The sequence below is a fragment of the Bombina bombina genome, chromosome 6, assembly GCF_027579735.1.
Source record: "Bombina bombina isolate aBomBom1 chromosome 6, aBomBom1.pri, whole genome shotgun sequence".
Classification (NCBI taxonomy): Eukaryota; Metazoa; Chordata; class Amphibia; order Anura; family Bombinatoridae; genus Bombina; species Bombina bombina.
In genome coordinates this window covers 987,403,288-987,421,672 of record NC_069504.1, presented here as the reverse complement: position 1 = coordinate 987,421,672, position 18,385 = coordinate 987,403,288, and the positions used below count along the sequence as shown (strand labels likewise).

At 36.8% G+C, this 18,385-nt stretch overlaps 1 protein-coding gene across 1 annotated transcript; it reads left to right on the top strand.

The window, feature by feature from the left end:
• Positions 1-528: 528 nt before the first annotated feature.
• On the top strand, positions 529-7,437 carry RPS14 (ribosomal protein S14). Its single transcript, XM_053718659.1, has 5 exons — positions 529-681; positions 2,285-2,435; positions 3,513-3,674; positions 7,169-7,245; positions 7,325-7,437. Exons 2-5 carry the CDS (start codon positions 2,287-2,289, stop codon positions 7,390-7,392), a joined length of 456 nt encoding a protein of 151 aa, XP_053574634.1. The 5' UTR covers positions 529-681; positions 2,285-2,286; the 3' UTR covers positions 7,393-7,437.
• Positions 7,438-18,385: the final 10,948 nt, after the last annotated feature.

Genomic DNA, 18,385 nt, shown 5'->3' with positions numbered 1-18,385 from the left:
ACGTTTTACCTCTTTGAGTACCTTTTATCTCAGATCTTTTGGCAGACTTGTATTTCAGGCAATTAGTGCTGACTCTTAAATAACTCCACGTGCATAAGCACAATGTTATCTATATGAAACACATGAACAAACAGTACATGCTATTAGCTATTCACAGCCAGACTGTGAGATAAGAAGTGGACTGCAGTCTTAGAAATTAGCCTATAATAGCCTACCTAGGTTTATCCTTTAACAAAAAATACTAACAGAAGAAGGCAGATTTAATGATAAAAGTAAATTGGAAAGTTGTTTAAAATATAACTCCATTTGAATTAGAAAAGTTTAATTTGGACTTTACTATGCTATTAAACTAACCAGAGGAGAATAATTTTCTCTTACATCTAAGGACATATATATAAGAAGCATTTAATGTATTTCCTTGCAGACTTAGTGACAACGCCATCTTTTTTACTGGCACGTAATAAATAACCGGTTATACATTTTATTATACTGTATCTAAAAAACAAAGTCGCTCAACATAAAGCGATTAATCCCAATAATTCAACGCGGAAAAGCAGACGAACTTGTTTAGTTTGCGATAGGTGGTACCTTGTCGGATCACTTCCGGTGAGAGGAGTGACCTTTGCCCCTTCTGCCGTCCCTCTTTCCTTTCCTGTAGCGGCTCCACGAGAAGACGCAGCAGTAAGTGTTGGCCGTGGCATGTAATCTGCTTTAATCCTTGCAAATGGTGACTTGGCACCCTAATATTTATCCCCCATGTAGTCAAGGAAGCTCTCCCCTGTCGGTATCCGGTGATATTATGCGCCTGAGAAATTTGTGGAAGGCAAAATATAATATGTAATCCAGGTCGGGGAGTTGAGAGGCTGAGGCCTAGCACGTCCCCGACCTGGAGTACTCTCAGCCTGCGTTGTAAGAGTACTGTTTTGTCACTGTCTGTACACAACATGTCACTTTCCCGATACTTGTAGAAAGTCTTTATTCTGATTTCATATTTTGAGGCATATTCTGACTGCTTAATTTTGTCACTAACTCGCAAGGGGTTGTTTGGTCATATGATACCCTGCCTGCTAGCGTCATATAATATTAAATATCGTTTTGGTGGGGCTTTTCAATGCCTGCTCTTGTTATTATCAGCAGTTTAACCCTTATGTATGGTTATTGCACGTACATAAACACATGCATATATTTACTTCATTATATCATATACAACTTGTCATTTTGCTTAAATTCTTTGTGTTTTCACTATTTGCTTTTTTCTATCATTTGTTTTCATCTGTAGAAGTTACTGACCTCGTGCTCAGTTTGGGTTCATGTTTTTGTGGCATACTGATTTATTTTCTTGCCCTGTTGGTAGTTTAGGCTAGCACACGTTTATTAATGCAGCTATTTTTTATTTATTTTTTACTTCAAATATTTCACAGTATGCAGTATTTTCTGGTTATAAAATTGTTTCATAAGTTTTTAATATGAGCTCATTGACCCAAGTTCATTAGTTTTGAAAAAAATGTTGATGCTAAGCTTACTGGTGTTAATACTTTTTGATGAACCATGCTACAGTAGTCCCTGAATGTGCATCTCTGTGCCATGTTGAGTTTGCTCTAAATACAGATTTATTAGTATAGGTATAAGGTGGGGGGACCATGTCAGTGGTTCCTCATGACATTTTGAATACATCTGTTAGCATCTTTGCCTCATAATGCTTTATTTTAAAGGGACAGTCTACAATAGTTTTTATTTTAAAAGATAGATAATCCCTTTTTATTAACTATTCACTAGTTTTGCATAGCCAACTGTTCTATTAATATACTTTTTACCTCTTGCCTTTTATCTAAGCATCTTCTGACAGCCCCCTGATCACATGACTTTTACTTTATTAGCTATTGACTTGCATTTAGTACTGTGGTGTTCTAAATCTTAACTCCTCGTGCATGAACAGAATGTTATCTATATGTTTTACATGAACTTGCACTCCCCTGTTAAAAGCAAATAAAAAAGCATATAAGAGGCTGTCTATAGTGGTTTAGAAACAGGCGGAGATTTAGAGGTTTAAATATTATAAAGTATATTAATATATCAATGTTTGTTGTGCAAAGCTGGGGAATGGTTGGTAAAGGCATTAACTCTTTTTAAACAAAAAATGTTTTAAGTGTAGACTGTCCCTTTTAACCTCTCTACCAGGTTTTAATCTGTCCACTCCTTTTATATCTGTTTCCTGATAATAATTTTTTTGTGCCATTGTGTTAATCTGTTCTGATTCATTTTTTCTTTATTTTTTTCTTTTTAGAAATGGCTCCACGTAAGGGTAAGGAAAAGAAGGAAGAACAGGTTATCAGCCTGGGACCACAAGTGGCTGAAGGAGAGAATGTGTTTGGGGTCTGCCACATTTTTGCATCCTTTAACGACACCTTTGTACATGTAACTGATCTGTCGGGCAAGTAAGTTATGTCTTATCATTCAGTTGGCTTAGTCTGTTTTGTTTGGATACAACTTTTAGATTACAGATTTAAAATTGTGATATTTGCTTTTAGGATCTGCTTACACAATTAAAGGGCCATTATAGTTGAAAATCCGTTAGAGCGTGTCATTAATTTAATGGGATTGTAAAGTCAAAATTAAACTTGCATGATTCAGATAGAGCATGCAATTTTAAGACACTTTTAAATTAGCTTCTATTTTCAAATGTGCTTTGTATCCCTTGTTGAAAAAGAATACACACATACCCTACACTAGAGGGAAAGGGCTGCTGATTGGTGCCTGCACCGATTTGTCTCTTGTGATTGGCTAACTAGATGTGTTCAGATAGTTGCCAGTAGTGCAGTGCTGTTCCTTCAGCAAATGATAGCAAGAAAATGAAGCAACTTTGATAAGACTTAAATTTAATGTTCTATCCAATTCATTAAATAACATTTTGGGGTTTCCTGTCCCTTTAAGTCTAACCCTAGTGTAGGGTCAGTAAACGCACACAAGACCTGCTGATCTAGGGAGTGACACACAAAGGTTGATAGTGTCAAAATGTCATGTCCTTGTTTATTAACCATTCACTAGTTTTGCATAACCCACTGTTATATTAATATACTTTTTACCTCTTACCTTCTATCTAAGCCTCTTCTGACAGCCCCCTGATCACATGACTTTTAATTTATTAGCTATTGACTTGCATTTAATACTGTGTTGTGCTAAATCTTAACTCCTCGTGCATGAACACAATGTTATCTATATGCTTTACATGAACTTGCACTCCCCTGTTAAAAGCAAATACAAAAGCATACTCATTTCCCAAATTGGCTTTAACAATTATAGAAGATACGCAATCTATTGAACTGCTTTCCCACACCTGTCTCTAGAATTGTGTTTTATAAACTAAGCACTTTTCAATTTCAGTTTTTTGATTGTACAATTTGAAGTGCATGATCATTTTGATTCTTCAAAATCTAGAAACTTTTTTTTTTAAGCTGTAGCAAAATAAAATGTCAGTGCAATATTAATTTTGGCTTCTGAAATTTCTTTCTTAGAGAAACAATCTGCCGTGTTACAGGTGGCATGAAAGTTAAGGCCGACAGAGATGAGTCTTCTCCTTATGCTGCTATGTTAGCTGCTCAAGATGTTGCCCAGAGGTGTAAAGAGCTGGGTATAACAGCACTTCACATCAAGTTGCGTGCCACTGGTGGAAACAGGTTGGTATCTGTGCTATTGCTGATCAATATTGATTGCCTAACTTTTTCCCGACGTTGGGACGTTCCCTGCTGTCCTAGCTGTGCTGGGCTTTAGCGCTGTTAGGGCGGCCTGGAATGTCCTAGCCGTTTGGCTGTACTGAAGACAACGGCGCTTACTGAATGGGATCAGATCATGGTGGGCGTGCCTAGCATTGTAGGCTCACCCCCCTGACCCGATCCCATAATTGAATTCTCGTGAAGTATGCACAATCGTGTGATTTCAATTTGTTTACATTGGAACATTGTTCCGATGTAGATTAACCCTGCATGAAAGGGTTAATGCAAGAAATGCTGTCTGCTGAAATAATTTGGTATCAAGGGACGTTTAAAATCTCCTGTATAAACAAAATGCTCTGTGGGTTACTTTGCCAGTCACTGCACCATGTTTAGATGTGAGCATCTACAGAAAATAGCAAGGTTTCTCTTATCGCCCATTGTCATTTTTGCCAGTCCCTCTGCATTGGCACCCTTGGTTTAGATTTGAGGATGCGATGTTTACTGACTTGGCAGAACACACTACAGTTGTACTGATTAGTCACTGCATAGTTATGCTTATTTTAAATTATACACACCCCTGCTTTGAATTGGATAGGCTTGGCTCCCTAGAAAAAAGTGCAAGGAATATTCTTTCTATTTATTTTTTTTTCCTCTTTGCAGCACTTAGTCTATTTAACTTTCTGTCCTTTTAATGTTAATAAATGTGATTTTTAGTAGCTGTATACAGGTACATTGGTGCATGCACTTTGGTTTCTTTACTGTCAGCTTTTCAGATTTGTGTTGTAGAAGATTGCATGTTCTATTTCCGTTTAATGCTCGGGTACTGTATCCTATTAAGATGTGTACCTGTAATTACATTTAAATGTGACTGGTGCAGTACTTGATGTATAGGCGCAAGTCTGCACAGGTAACTAGTGATTTTCTCTATAGACTGTAATATACATTTCAAACACAATTATGGTGTCGTGCACAAATGCAGTTTAATATAATTGGTGACTGCCTCCACTGAGAACTGCACAGACTCAATTCGTTAAACTTGGAGAAGAAAGGCTAAGGTTAGAGGTATTTATGGCAGACTTTGGAATAGTGTGCTTGAGCCAGTATATTCTTAGGCCTCTTTAATTGTGGCTAAAGTTGTTCTGTGCACACTGGCTATTACTTTCTTGAAGACATGTTCTACAATAATATACACATAAATAGCTTTTATGTAAGGTGCATAATGTTGCAAAGTAAAACTCTCACAAATTGTCTATAGAGCATCTGCTTTCTTATCTCAAAGGGACAATGTACTTGGGTGAGAAGCCTTTAAGAGTTGTATTCAAAGTGAGTGCAGGAACACCCATTGAAATGGTCTAGGTGGTCTCTTACCTATCACTGGAAAGGTTGTTTTCTGCTGTTGCCTCTAGGGTAGCTTTTCTGTACCCATTAGTACAAATATTAGTATAGGTAGTGGTTCAACAGGAAAAATTAAAGGGACACTGAACCCAATTTTTTTTCTTTCATGGTTCAGATAGAGCATGCAAATTTAAGCAACTTTCTAATTTACTCCCATTATCAATTTTCTTCGTTCTCTTGCTTTCTTTATTTGAAAAAGAAGGCATCTAAGCTATTTTTTTTTGTTTCAGGACCATGGAAAGCACTTGTTTATTGGTGGGTGAATTTATCCACCAATCAGCAAGAACAGTGTTCACTAAAAATGGGCTGGCATCTTAACTTACATTCTTGCATTTCAAATAAAAGATACCAAGAGAATGAAGAAAATTTGATAATAGGAGTAAATTAGAAAGTTGCTTAAAATTGCATGCTCTATCTGAATCGCAAAAGAAAAAAATTGGGTTCAGTGTCCCTTTAACTATTGCAAACAGTAATGTGTCCCTTTAACTATTCATCACTGCAAAACCGAGAGTAAAAAACTGTTTAATTCAGACTATAAGGTTTTGTTTTTTTGTTTGGAAAGCATGCTTGGTGCATAAAAAAAAACAATCGGCAAGTGGAGGAGATAAAACAAATTATGCAGCCTTTGTATTGCAAAATGCCTTGTAATGGAATTGTACAAAGGAACAAACCTAACATAAATTCCACATGACTTTTAACCTGAAACTTTAGTTTTAGGAAGTAATGATGAGAGAGACAAATTTATTTCAAAGCTTAGAGATGCACGGCTGACCTGTCTCAAAACCACCTAGAAATTTAAAGGGACAGTAAACACCTTGTAATTGCAGGACGTTTGTTGTGTTGCTATATCAGTTGAGTTTTAATGTGTTTAAAACAAATTAATATCCCTTTTTACTGCAATTATTTTTCAATGGCCAAACTCCACCTACAATTTTCCTTATTTTGATGATCCAATCTTGGCTTTAGTTTGCAGACAACAAAGCTAGTCACTCATAAAATTAGTATATAGTAAATTGTTTTTGCAATTATCTGTCCCTAATTGGCTTTAACTGATATGTAGCAGGGTTAGTCTTGCAGACGGGGTGCATTTCAAGGTCTGAGATTTAGAAACTGCTCTATTTTCAAAGCTTAAATTACATGTAAGGAGAGCAAAATAATGAAAAATATTGTAAAGGTGTTTCATTATGCATAACTATACCTTTTTTTTATATAAAAATCTCAAGGCGTTTACTGTCCTTTTTAAAGGGATAGGAAAGTAAAAAATATAACATGATTCAGAGCATATAATTGTAATACTTTTAAATTAACTTGTATTTTCAAATGTGCTTTGTTCTCTTTATATACCTTGTTGGAAAAGAATATGCACATATCCTACACTAGTGGGAACTAGTTGCTGATTGGTGCCTGCACACACTTGTCTCGATTGGCTAGCTGCCAATAGTGCAATGATGTTACTTCAGCAAAGGATTACAAGATAGACGCAAATTGTATATTCTATCCAAATCATGAGAGAAAATGTTGGCGTTTCCAGTTCCTTTAAGGGACACACTACACATCTGCAAACTACTTTTTGCATGGGAGATTTATATGAACACTGCAAGTAAGCATGTAGCTGCAGCACAAGTCTGCAATTTCCCAGGGTTAACCATTTTTTCTAATCAAACTTCGCAAAGTCCAATTTTTTTTATTGGCTATGCCAAACTATTTTTTGAAAGGGGTGCTGGAGTATTCATTTTTAAATGTTTATGGCCCTTTTTTTTTTATTATTTTAAATACTTTGTCAGCTTGTGCATGTTTAGCTAATATTTATCTCCTTTGTCTGGTCTCAAATGTACCATAGACTAGCCTGCTCCCATGCTATAACACACAATAGTAATCACTTCCTTGTTTGGCCACACAAAGGGAACTTTGATTAAAACATTGTTTTTATCGTGCTGCTGTTGGAATGCTACAAGGTACCTATTTTGACAGTTTATTAAATTATTAAGGCCACACAACAAACTATTTACGTCCTGTTTTGAAGCTGCCCGTGTAAAATCCTTTTTTTCTTTGGAATTTTAAAGGACCAAGACACCTGGACCTGGAGCCCAGTCAGCTCTCAGAGCTCTTGCTCGTTCTGGCATGAAAATTGGCCGAATTGGTAGGTATCTTGTGTCTTTGCTGTACTGATCTGATCTCAAAATCTGTAAATGTGTTAACCATTTTTTTCCCCTTTGCAGAGGATGTCACCCCTATCCCTTCAGACAGCACCCGCAGAAAGGGAGGTCGCCGTGGTCGTCGTCTGTAGATTCCAACCTTGTATTTCAGTTTGTTATTAAAAGTATCAGACCAACTATGTCTCTTGTGCTTATTTTATTTTTGAGGTTTGTGTTCTGTTAGTGAGTTTTATGTTTTGTACTCACACGTGCTTAATGGCATCTGTTTAAAAGACCCAAAATACAGTAGAATTACATAAGTGCATAATAAAGACAAAAGTTGAAGATTATTTTTTTACAAATTATTTTTCCCTATTTGCTGGTCCCCTGTATCATGTGACAGCCATCAACCAATTACAAACTGGTATTCGTATACTCTAAACTTGTGCACAGGCTCAGTAAGAGCTGGTGCCTCAGTGTGTGTATAGAAGTATGCAAAAATTGCTAATAGAAGTAAATTGGAAAGTCTCTTAAAACTGAATTCTCTATCTGAAACTTTCATTTTGACTTAAGTGTTCCTTACTAAGTGCAGAGATCACGCACATTGGAATCGTGCATGTGATGCCAAGCATTTTTAAGTTTCTGCACTATAAAAATTTCAGATATAATGCAAAGACTTCAGGCAGCTAATGCTTTTTCTTCATTCAAGGCGTGATATTTCAGAGATTTTAAGTTATTTTTTATTTGATGCATGTTTTCAGCTCTTATATCTTACACTTCGTCTCTTCTTATCTGGCTGTGGTGTAGAGACTGTTAATATAGGGTAGAGTTTTGGGCCTGGCTGCCATACAACACAACAGCCTTTTCAATGATAACTTAAAGAAATAGTAAAGTCCGAATTAAAGTTTCATGATTCAGATAGGACATGTAATTTTAAACAACTTTCTAATTTGCTTGTATCATAAAATTTGCTTTATTTTTGTCCTTGTTGAAAGCTAGGCAGGCTTATATTTCTAAACCCTTGAAGGCCGCCTCTTTAATGGATTTATTAACATCTAGAGGGCATTACTTTATGTGTTTCATATAAATAACTTCTCATGCACGTGAAGTTAAGAGTCAGCAATAATTGCCTGAAATGCAAGTCTGTTAAAAGATCTGAGGAGGCAGTCGGCAAAATCTTAGATACAAGGTAATTGGAGGTAAAATGTATTTCTATAACAGTGTTATGCAAAACTGGGAATGGTAGATTAAGGGATTGTTTTTAAACAATAACACTTTTGGTGTTAATTATCTATTTAACAAAAGTAGCCTGAAAAGCTTCTTAACCCCTTCACCATTAGGACATTCCATGCCGTGCTAACAGCGCTGAGCTTTTAACGCTGTTGGGACGGTATGGAGCGACCTAGCATATATGGTGTCCTGCAGCTTTCCCCCTTTGACGCATAGGCAGTCCTCCATGATCCGATCCCAGCCTTAAAGGGACAGTCTAGTCCAAAATAAAGAAATATTTCACGATTCAGATAGAGAATGTATTTTTAAACAATTTTCCAGTTTACTTTTATCACCAATGTTGCTTTGTTCTCTTGGTAATATTAGTTGAAAGCTAACCCTAGGAGGTTCATATGCTAATTTCTAGGCCCTTGAAGGCCGTCTCTTCTCTCGGGGAATTTTGTCAGTTTTTCACCACTAGAGGGTGTTAGTTCATGTGTGTCATATAAATAACACTGCTCATGCACCTGGCGTTCCAGGGAGTCAGCTCTGACTGGCTAAAGTGGATGTCTGTCAAAAGAACTGAAATTAGGGGGCAATTTGCAGAGGCTTAGATACAAGGTAATCAGAGGTAAAAAGTGTATCATATAATTGTTGGTTATGCAAAACTAGAATCACATGATTGCATTTTTACTTAATGGGACAGTATAATATAAAAGTTTTCCCTTTTTAAAGGGACACTGAACACTTTTTTTTTTTTTTTTGTGTGATTTAGTTAGAGCATGACATTTTAAGCAACTTTCTAATTTACTCCTATTAAATTTTCTTTATTCTCCTGGTATCTCTATTTGAAATGCAAGAATGTAAGTTTAGATGCCGGCCCATTTTTGGTGAACCTGGGTTGTTCTAGCTGATTGGTGGATAAATTCATCCACCAATAAAAAAAAGTGCTGTCCAGAATTGTAAAAAAAAGCTGATGTCTTCAAATAAAGATGACAAGTGAACGAAGAAAAATAGGAGAAAATTAGGAAGTTGCTCTATCAGAATCACAAAAGAAAAAATTTGGGTTCAGTGTCCCTTTAATGTGTTAACAATTACTTTTTTTTAAGCCTTTGTGTATATGAATTAGCTGATTTTATGTTTTGAAGCCACAACCTAATACAATGAGTTGAGCTTGTAGCAATAATAAAATCTCATTACTTTATCACATTGTGTACATATACCTGCTTCTTTATCTTATCTTTCAGGATGGGTGGGGATACCACATGCTAAATCAACTATTTCAAATGCCAATATAAGGGTAATGGAAATACTTGTAAACAACTTAATACACTCCAGCAGGTAAAGTGGATCATTGGGAACAAATTAAAGGGGAGAATGTGAACACTTGTTCAGCGATGAATGGGTTAAAGGCAACCTGTCAAAAAATATTTAATTTTTATATGCATTTAACTTTGTTTAAAATTAATTTCCATGAAGGTATTAAAGGGATACTAAACACAAAATTATTATTTTTTTCTTTCATAATTCAGAGCATGCAATTTTGAGCAACTTTCTAATTTACTCCTATTAATTTTTTTGTTATCTTTATTTGAAAAGAAGGCATCTAAGCTAAGGAACCAGCTAATTTTTGGTTCAGTACACTGGACAGCACTAGTTTAATGGTGGCTGACCTTTAATCAGCAAGAACAACCCAGGTTGCCAAACCAAAATGGGCCGGCTTCTAAACGTGCATTCTTGCTTTTTCAAATAAAGATAGCAAGAGAATGAATAAAATGGCATGCTCTATCTGAATTATGAGAGAAAATTTGGGTTCGGTGTCCCTTTAAGTTATTACAAAGTATGTTTTGGGGGGCATTGTATAAGGCCTTTCTGGCTAGATTTGTCAAATTCAAACTTTAGTGTATTACCTTGGTACATGTAATAAAAGGGCAGCTGATGCTAAAACCTTTACATCCACCTTCCATTGTCTTTATTTTCCCTCTGTTATATCCACCGTTAGGTTTCTAACTTGTGTGTTTGATTTATTTTTTCTTTGAGGACTAAATTAAGACAGATATATACAGTAGATACAAAAATTTGTTATGAGGCTTATTAGTGCAGAAATCGTGCAGGTTCAGTTAGAGGATATCAATGAAAAGTAAAAAAAAAAAACTTATATATAATTTAATTTTTTTTCTTCTTCAATGAGAGGGTTCCTTCCTTTAAATTGATGGTAAACTTTACATGTTTGAAATCTAAACAATATTTTACAGGGACTCTGATCGCTTCTAATGAAGATGTGCTGTAACTTGCTTTTTAATCTAACTGTGCCATTCTAATATCCTGTGCTTTGGTTTCCAACTTCAAAACTTTTTTTTTTATATATATATATATTTTGTGATCTATTTGAAATTGCTCTCCAATCTGCACTACTGCTACAAAAAGTGCTGTACGGCTAAAGCACCAAATGGAGAACAGCTCACAAAGAAAAGTTTAAGTGGGTGGCCAAAGCACGGGTATTAGAATGGCATGGCTCGATTAGTTACAGCACATCTTTATTAGAAGTGATCAATTACAGGGATGTGATACTCCAAAAAAAATTTCTTTCATGATTCAGATAGAGCATACTTTCTAATTTTCTCCTTTTTTCTTCGTTCTCTTGGTATCCTTTATTTTAAAAACCCGGACTAAGCTTAGGAGCCGGCCCATTTTTGGTTGAGCAGCTGGGTAGCGTTTGCTGATTGGTGGCTAAATGTAAACCTGCAAGCTCTACCCAGGGTTCTGAACCAAAAATGGGCTGGCTCCTAAGCTTACATTCCTACATTTTTAAAATGATACAAAGAATGAAGAAAATTCATAATAGTAGTAAATTAGAGCATGTTGTGTTAAAAAAAAAACTTTCTATCTGAACAAAAGAAAAAAATAGGGTTTCATATCCTTTTAAAGTCCGACTAAAATATCACTTAGATTTTGGATCTGGTTTTAAAACCTGTAAAATTATCCTCTGTAAAAGAGAGAAATTGGTATAGAGCTCTTGCAGTCAGTGTAGCAGGTTGCAAGGCGATCACACCAGTTCATTATTTTTTTTTAAAATACAGGAGCGGTGGGCAAAATTATTCAAGCATATTTATAAAACTTGTTCATAATTAATTCAATACATTTCCACACAAAGTGTACCTTTTTAAGTGTTAAGTAGGATTGCTGTGGGGACCACAAATTTAGACTAGTTTTTATTTGATTTGTGTAAGACCCCTAGAAGATTAACTGGCCTGGCTGAGAATGATGGAAGCGTTGTACCTGTTAACTTGTTCTGTGTTTTCTTTCTGATGCAAGACACAAACATTCTGGAGAAAAGCAGAAACTGTAAATAAAATGTGAGGTAGTGAAAGCAAACCGAGCCAGTCATGGAAATACCCACCAAATATAAAACCCCTTTTCCGTAGACCTCTAAAAATTCCTGCTATTTTATATTTTAACAAAGTCTTAGGGTACTGAAATAAAGGTCAGTGACGTGCTTCAAGCTTTCCTGTGTCAACTATTTAATTCTAAACGAGAGTTGAACATTTTTCAGTTGCTTGCGAAAGAAACACATTTCTTTCCCGCTTAAGATTATATTCAAATATCTTGTAAATGATAGGAAGTCTTCCAAGGCAATAGAATAGATTACATAACATGTTTAAAAAAACAATGTATTGTAATCTTGCCACTAAAAATGATTAGAAATGGTTTTCTTTTTTAATGGACTTAAAAACTGCTATTGTAATAGAAAATGTTAATTTGTCTTGCATATTCAACCTGTGTAAATAGAATGGCATGCCCCTACCACATTGGGGCTTATACAGAATAAACACTTGTCTGAACATAACATAAGTGACAAATAATCATGACCAAAAGCTAGAGAAGAGACTCTAAAGAGGCTATTTACTCATAGCAATGTATTATGTGATAAAGGGAATACTATTAGCAGGCTGTCAATTATGATTGAATACCCACAAGGAGGAAAGCAGGTGTAGCAAATAATTTGTAGATTTGAAATTTGACATTAATTCAGTTCAACAGTCTGGTGAATAGGAAAAATTTAAAGGGGAGTAAAGAGAGGCAGAGACGGGGGGGGGGTGCCTTTATATATTTTTGTGTCAAAGTATACCCAAAGTATCAAACAGGCATTGCTAATTCAATCAACGTTCTGATAATTTATCCATGGCTCCTAAATATCCCAATATGAATCTAGCTTGTCTAATGTCTGGTAGAAACCCTTTTCCATATTGGAAAAATAGTGGACTCTATTTAGAACCTCTTCAGGATTGGGGGGTCAGTTTGTTTCCAGTTCTTGGCTATGCTAGGTTTAGTAGTTGCAAATAGGAATACAGTAAGCTGCTTTTTACATTTGGGAATCCCCTTATCCATAATATTAAAAAGACCTATCTCGGGGGGGACTTCCCAGCAGCAGCCATGATAAGTCGCATATCTACTCGCTGCTCCAGATTTTAGAACTAATTTACACAAAAAGCGACCTTCAATGATTGATCAAGCGCAAATCGTCACAATATATCTTAAAAGAGAATATAGCATTCAGGTCGAAACTATCCCTTTTCAAATTGGTGCTAGTTACAGCTCTCCAAAACCTGCTGAAGATTGCGGCCTCCTGTTAGACTTCCCGGCAGAACACCTTGGCACTTCTGTTGTCAACGGAAGCTATATCTCAAGCAGTTGCTTTACTTACCTGCATCTTTAACGTGCCCACTAGATGTTTCATATAGCAGATTACTATGGAGAAAGCCACTACCTTACTAGAGAAGCTGTCATCTACTGGCAGACCACCACGCTGCCTTTGAGGAAACACTACATGTGGCGTTCTACTCCAGAGATATCTATACTCCTAAGCAAACCATCCAACCTGAGCCTGTGCTATTGAGCCCCGGCGCTCCACACTTACCCTGGTCAGCCAAGAAAAGGGTCCAGTACCCACTGCTACGGAGTCTGCGACAGAAGAATAAGCGAGTTTGACTGAGTACGGAATGGACCACTGTAAGCAAAACTACTTTACTCCAGACTGATAAAGGCGACATCGTTGCTCAACATAATCTTATACCTTCGCGAGTGACTGAGGAACGCATTTATAAGAAAATTCCGGTTGTGAATCTATCCCCAGTCTTTATAACAGCTTGGCTGCAAGAAGATTACACCACTGCGATCTTGCTCCACAAAAGTATTCCTTACCATGCTGAACTGCTACAGTTCTGGTGGAAATCCGATGGTCCGTTAAACATACCAGAGAACTATTGGCCTCTACTTAAAACCGGTGTGGGGTAAATATACAATACAGTGGGCAGAATCCTTGGGTTCCTTATTCTACCCCAAACAGTTCTCTTTGGTTTTTGTTCCTTGGATATGCAAATACTTGTTTTGCCCTGAAACCGATAATCTTAGGTTGCCATAAGTTAGACTTTTTCTATATCTTTGTGAACTCACACCGAGATTTGCACAGTTTTCACCAGGCAATGCAGATCTACATATATTAACTCATATATATATATATATATATATATATATGCTAAGTATATACCCTGTAAATATAGGTGACCTATCCTGTAATCTTTGAAGTGCCATACTATATTTAGTATTGATGTTTCTTTATTGTTTGTTACCCTTAGCATAATTACCCTAATATATAAAACTAACAAGACAGAATACAAAAATGTCACAATGGTATAAATAAGTTTATGATACTATCTGCGCATAGTTAGAATTTATCCATGAGTTGTAAGAAACTAGTAGTGTACTTTGTAGAACTAAACTTTTGGGCTACTGTATAGCTGACAGCTTACCAAAGACCTACAGTATATATGTTATTTACCTATACTATCATAGCAAATCTTTCTCTCCAATTGCTTGTCCCCATCTGGCGTAAGATTGGTAACATCTGAAGTCCTCATGCAAGAAACATTTTAGATATTTAGACTCTTGTGGTTTATGTAACTTAAATATGCAAATATATATATTGTTTACAAAAGTTCCTATGTTAATTAAGCTTGTTTGAGGTGTAAATTTAAGTAAATCATACTCTATATGACAAGATTGAGCTATCCATGTTAACTTTTATTAGTTAAAAACCAAAAGGCTGATAATCTAACAATGAATCCTATTTTGGATAATTCAACTCAAACATCTTCTGTCCCACATAAGGTGATCAATTCTGTCAAAACACACATGAAAGAGTTGACTCTATATGATGCGTGGAGAATAACATACCCTGACGAAAAGGAGTATACGGTTTACTCTAATCCACACAATAGACACTCCCGTATTGATTATTTCATGGTTGCTGTCACCAGCTTAGCTATGGTCACACGGCTGAGAATCCTACCCAATTCATGGTCTGACCATTCTATGGTTAGATGCGAATTTAACTGGCCAGATATCCCTAGGCGACAACACGTTTGGAGAATGGATGATAGTATTATTGAAGTCCCTATACATTATCAAAGAATTGAAAAATCCATTATGGAATATTTCACCATTAATACGATCTCTCACCCCGCAGTAGACATTAGAACATTGTGGGATGCCCACAAGGCGGTTATTAGAGGAGAGTTAATTAGCATTCATACATTTCAAAATAAACACGTTAATAAACTTCTAAATGACACTTTAAATTCACTAGCACTCCTTGAGGGCCAATTTGGAGCGGATCCCACACAGACAGATATACTTCAAAAAATAATAGATTGTAGAGCACAAGTTAATCTTTTGATGGGTAAAGAATGCAAACTACAGGGAGTGCAGAATTATTAGGCAAGTTGTATTTTTGAGGATTAATTTTATTATTGAACAACAACCATGTTCTCAATGAACCCAAAAAACTCATTAATATCAAAGTTGAATAGTTTTGGAAGTAGTTTTTAGTTTGTATTTAGTTATAGCTATTTTAGGGGGATAACTGTGTGTGCAGGTGACTATTACTGTGCATAATTATTAGGCAACTTAACAAAAAACAAATATATACCCATTTCAATTATTTATTTTAACCAGTGAAACCAATATAACATCTCAACATTCACAAATATACATTTCTGACATTCAAAAACAAAACAAAAACAAATCAGTGACCAATATAGCCACCTTTCTTTGCAAGGACACTCAAAAGCCTGCCATCCATGGATTCTGTCAGTGTTTTGATCTGTTCACCATCAACATTGCGTGCAGCAGCAACCACAGCCTCCCAGACACTGTTCAGAGAGGTGTACTGTTTTCCCTCCTTGTAAATCTCACATTTGATGATGGACCACAGGTTCTCAATGGGGTTCAGATCAGGTGAACAAGGAGGCCATGTCATTAGATTTTCTTCTTTTATACCCTTTCTTGCCAGCCATGCTGTGGAGTACTTGGACGCGTGTGATGGAGCATTGTCCTGCATGAAAATCATGTTTTTCTTGAAGGATGCAGACTTCTTCCTGTACCACTGCTTGAAGAAGGTGTATTCCAGAAACTGGCAGTAGGACTGGGAGTTTAGCTTGACTCCATCTTCACGCCGAAAAGGCCCCACAAGCTCATCTTTGATGATACCAGCCCAAACCAGTACTCCACCTCCACCTTGCTGGCGTCTGAGTCGGACTGGAGCTCTCTGCCCTTTACCAATCCAGCCACAGGCCCATCCATCTGGCCCATCAAGACTCACTCTCATTTCATCAGTCCATAAAACCTTAGAAAAATCAGTCTTGAGATATTTCTTGGCCCAGTCTTGACGTTTCAGCTTGTGTGTCTTGTTCAGTGGTGGTCGTCTTTCAGCCTTTCTTACCTTGGCCATGTCTCTGAGTATTGCACACCTTGTGCTTTTGGGCACTCCAGTGATGTTGCAGCTCTGAAATATGGCCAAACTGGTGGCAAGTGGCATCTTGGCAGCTGCACGCTTGACTTTTCTCAGTTCATGGGCAGTTATTTTGCGCCTTGGTTTTTCAACACGCTTCTTGCGACCCTGTTGACTATTTTGAATGAAACGCTTGATTGTTCGATGATCACGCTTCAGAAGCTTTGCAATTTTAAGAGTGCTGCATCCCTCTGCAAGATATCTCACTATTTTTGACTTTTCTGAGCCTGTCAAGTCCTTCTTTTGACCCATTTTGCCAAAGGAAAGGAAGTTGCCTAATAATTATGCACACCTGATATAGGGTGTTGATGTCATTAGACCACACCCCTTCTCATTACAGAGATGCACATCACCTAATATGCTTAATTGGTAGTATGCTTTCGAGCCTATACAGCTTGGAGTAAGACAACATGCATAAAGAGGATGATGTGGTCAAAATACTCATTTGCCTAATAATTCTGCACTCCCTGTATATACTAACACTATAATAAACAAAATAAAGAGGTACACACTTCTGAACAAATAGCAGAAACTTTTAGGTTGTATTACGAACAACTCTACAATATAAATAATGAGGAAGCCCAGGTCTCAGACAAAGATAAAGTTATTTGAGAATATTTAAAAGATATATCACTCCCTCAATTATCCGCGGAACAAAATAAAACACTTATAGAACCTATAACTTATAATGAAATTAAAAATGTGATAACTCAGCTTCCAACAAAGAAAGCCCCTGGCCAGGATGGATTCACTAACCATTATTTTAAAAAATTTAAAGATATTCTAATACCTTATATGTTGCCCCTTTACAATGATATAGCAGAGGAATCGCCTTTCACACCGTTGGGGCTGGAGGCCCATATAACAGTTCTCCCAAAACAAGGTAAACCCCCTAACAGAGCTGAAAACTTTCGTCCCATCTCCCTTTTGAATGCAGACATAAAAATATATGCAAAGGTACTAGCAAATAGGTTAAAACTAATACTACCCCATATAATATCCAATGACCAAGTGGGCTTTATTCACTCGCGGGAAGCAAAAGATAACACGGTGCGGGCCTTCCACCTGATTAACTACCTACAAACACATAAGGCACCAGCGGCGGTGGTCTCAACCGACGCCGAGAAAGCTTTCGACCGCGTCGGTTGGACATTCCTGCGTCGGACACTTCACAAATTTGGGATAGACGATATTTTTATATCTAAGATTTTTGCACTTTACGCGGCCCCGGTGGCTAAGGTGAGAGTGAATGGCATTCTATCTAACATATTCCACATATCTAACGGGACCAGGCAGGGTTGCCTCCTGTCCCCCCTGTTGTTTGCTTGTGTAGTGGAGGTCCTGGCTTCAAAGATAAGATCCAACATAGACATTTCGGGTATTAAAGTAAAAGATACAGAGCATAAGACTCTTATATGCGGATGACATTCTATTTTTTCTCACAAGGCCATCAGAGTCAATTCCCCGACTATTACAAGAATTAGATCGTTTTCATCTAGCCTCTAACTTTTTAGTGAATAAAAACAAATCCGAGATGTTAACTTTGCATTGCGATGATAAACTTACAACGCGCATACAAGAGACATGCTCCTTTAAGGTACAGAAATCTAGCCTGAAATATTTAGGAATCATGTTGGCCCCTTCCATTCAAGAAATGTTTCAACTTAACTACAAGTCCCTGCAAAAGACCATTATTACAGATATGTCCTTGTGGAGATCCCAACATATCACCTGGCTAGGTAGAATTCACACGATAAAGATGAATATTTTGCCACGACTTCTATATCTGATACAGTCTCTGCCCATTCCTCTCCCCTTAAATTACCTAACGAATTTGCAGAACAACATTTTTGACTATATATGGGACAAGCGCAAAGCTAGAATCAATAAAAAACTCATGTTTTTACATATTAAAAACGGAGGACTTGGTGTTCCTAACCTTAAAAAATACTGACAGGCAGTCTTTATGCAAAGGGTGGTAGACTGGTTCACAAATTATGACAGTAAAGCATGGGTTAAACTAGAACATGATATATCTGAGCAGAAACACCTGGGGGTGTTGTGTTGGCAGAGGAGAGTTACATTGC

Excerpts from the sequence above, each read along its gene's own strand:
- RPS14 (XM_053718659.1), top strand. The coding sequence starts at position 2,287 with ATGGCTCCACGTAAGGGTAAGGAAAAGAAGGAAGAACAGGTTATCAGC. Across the intron at positions 2,436-3,512 it reads GTAACTGATCTGTCGGGCAA|AGAAACAATCTGCCGTGTTA; the intron begins GTAAGTTATGTC and ends TTTCTTTCTTAG. Across the intron at positions 3,675-7,168 it reads CGTGCCACTGGTGGAAACAG|GACCAAGACACCTGGACCTG; the intron begins GTTGGTATCTGT and ends GGAATTTTAAAG.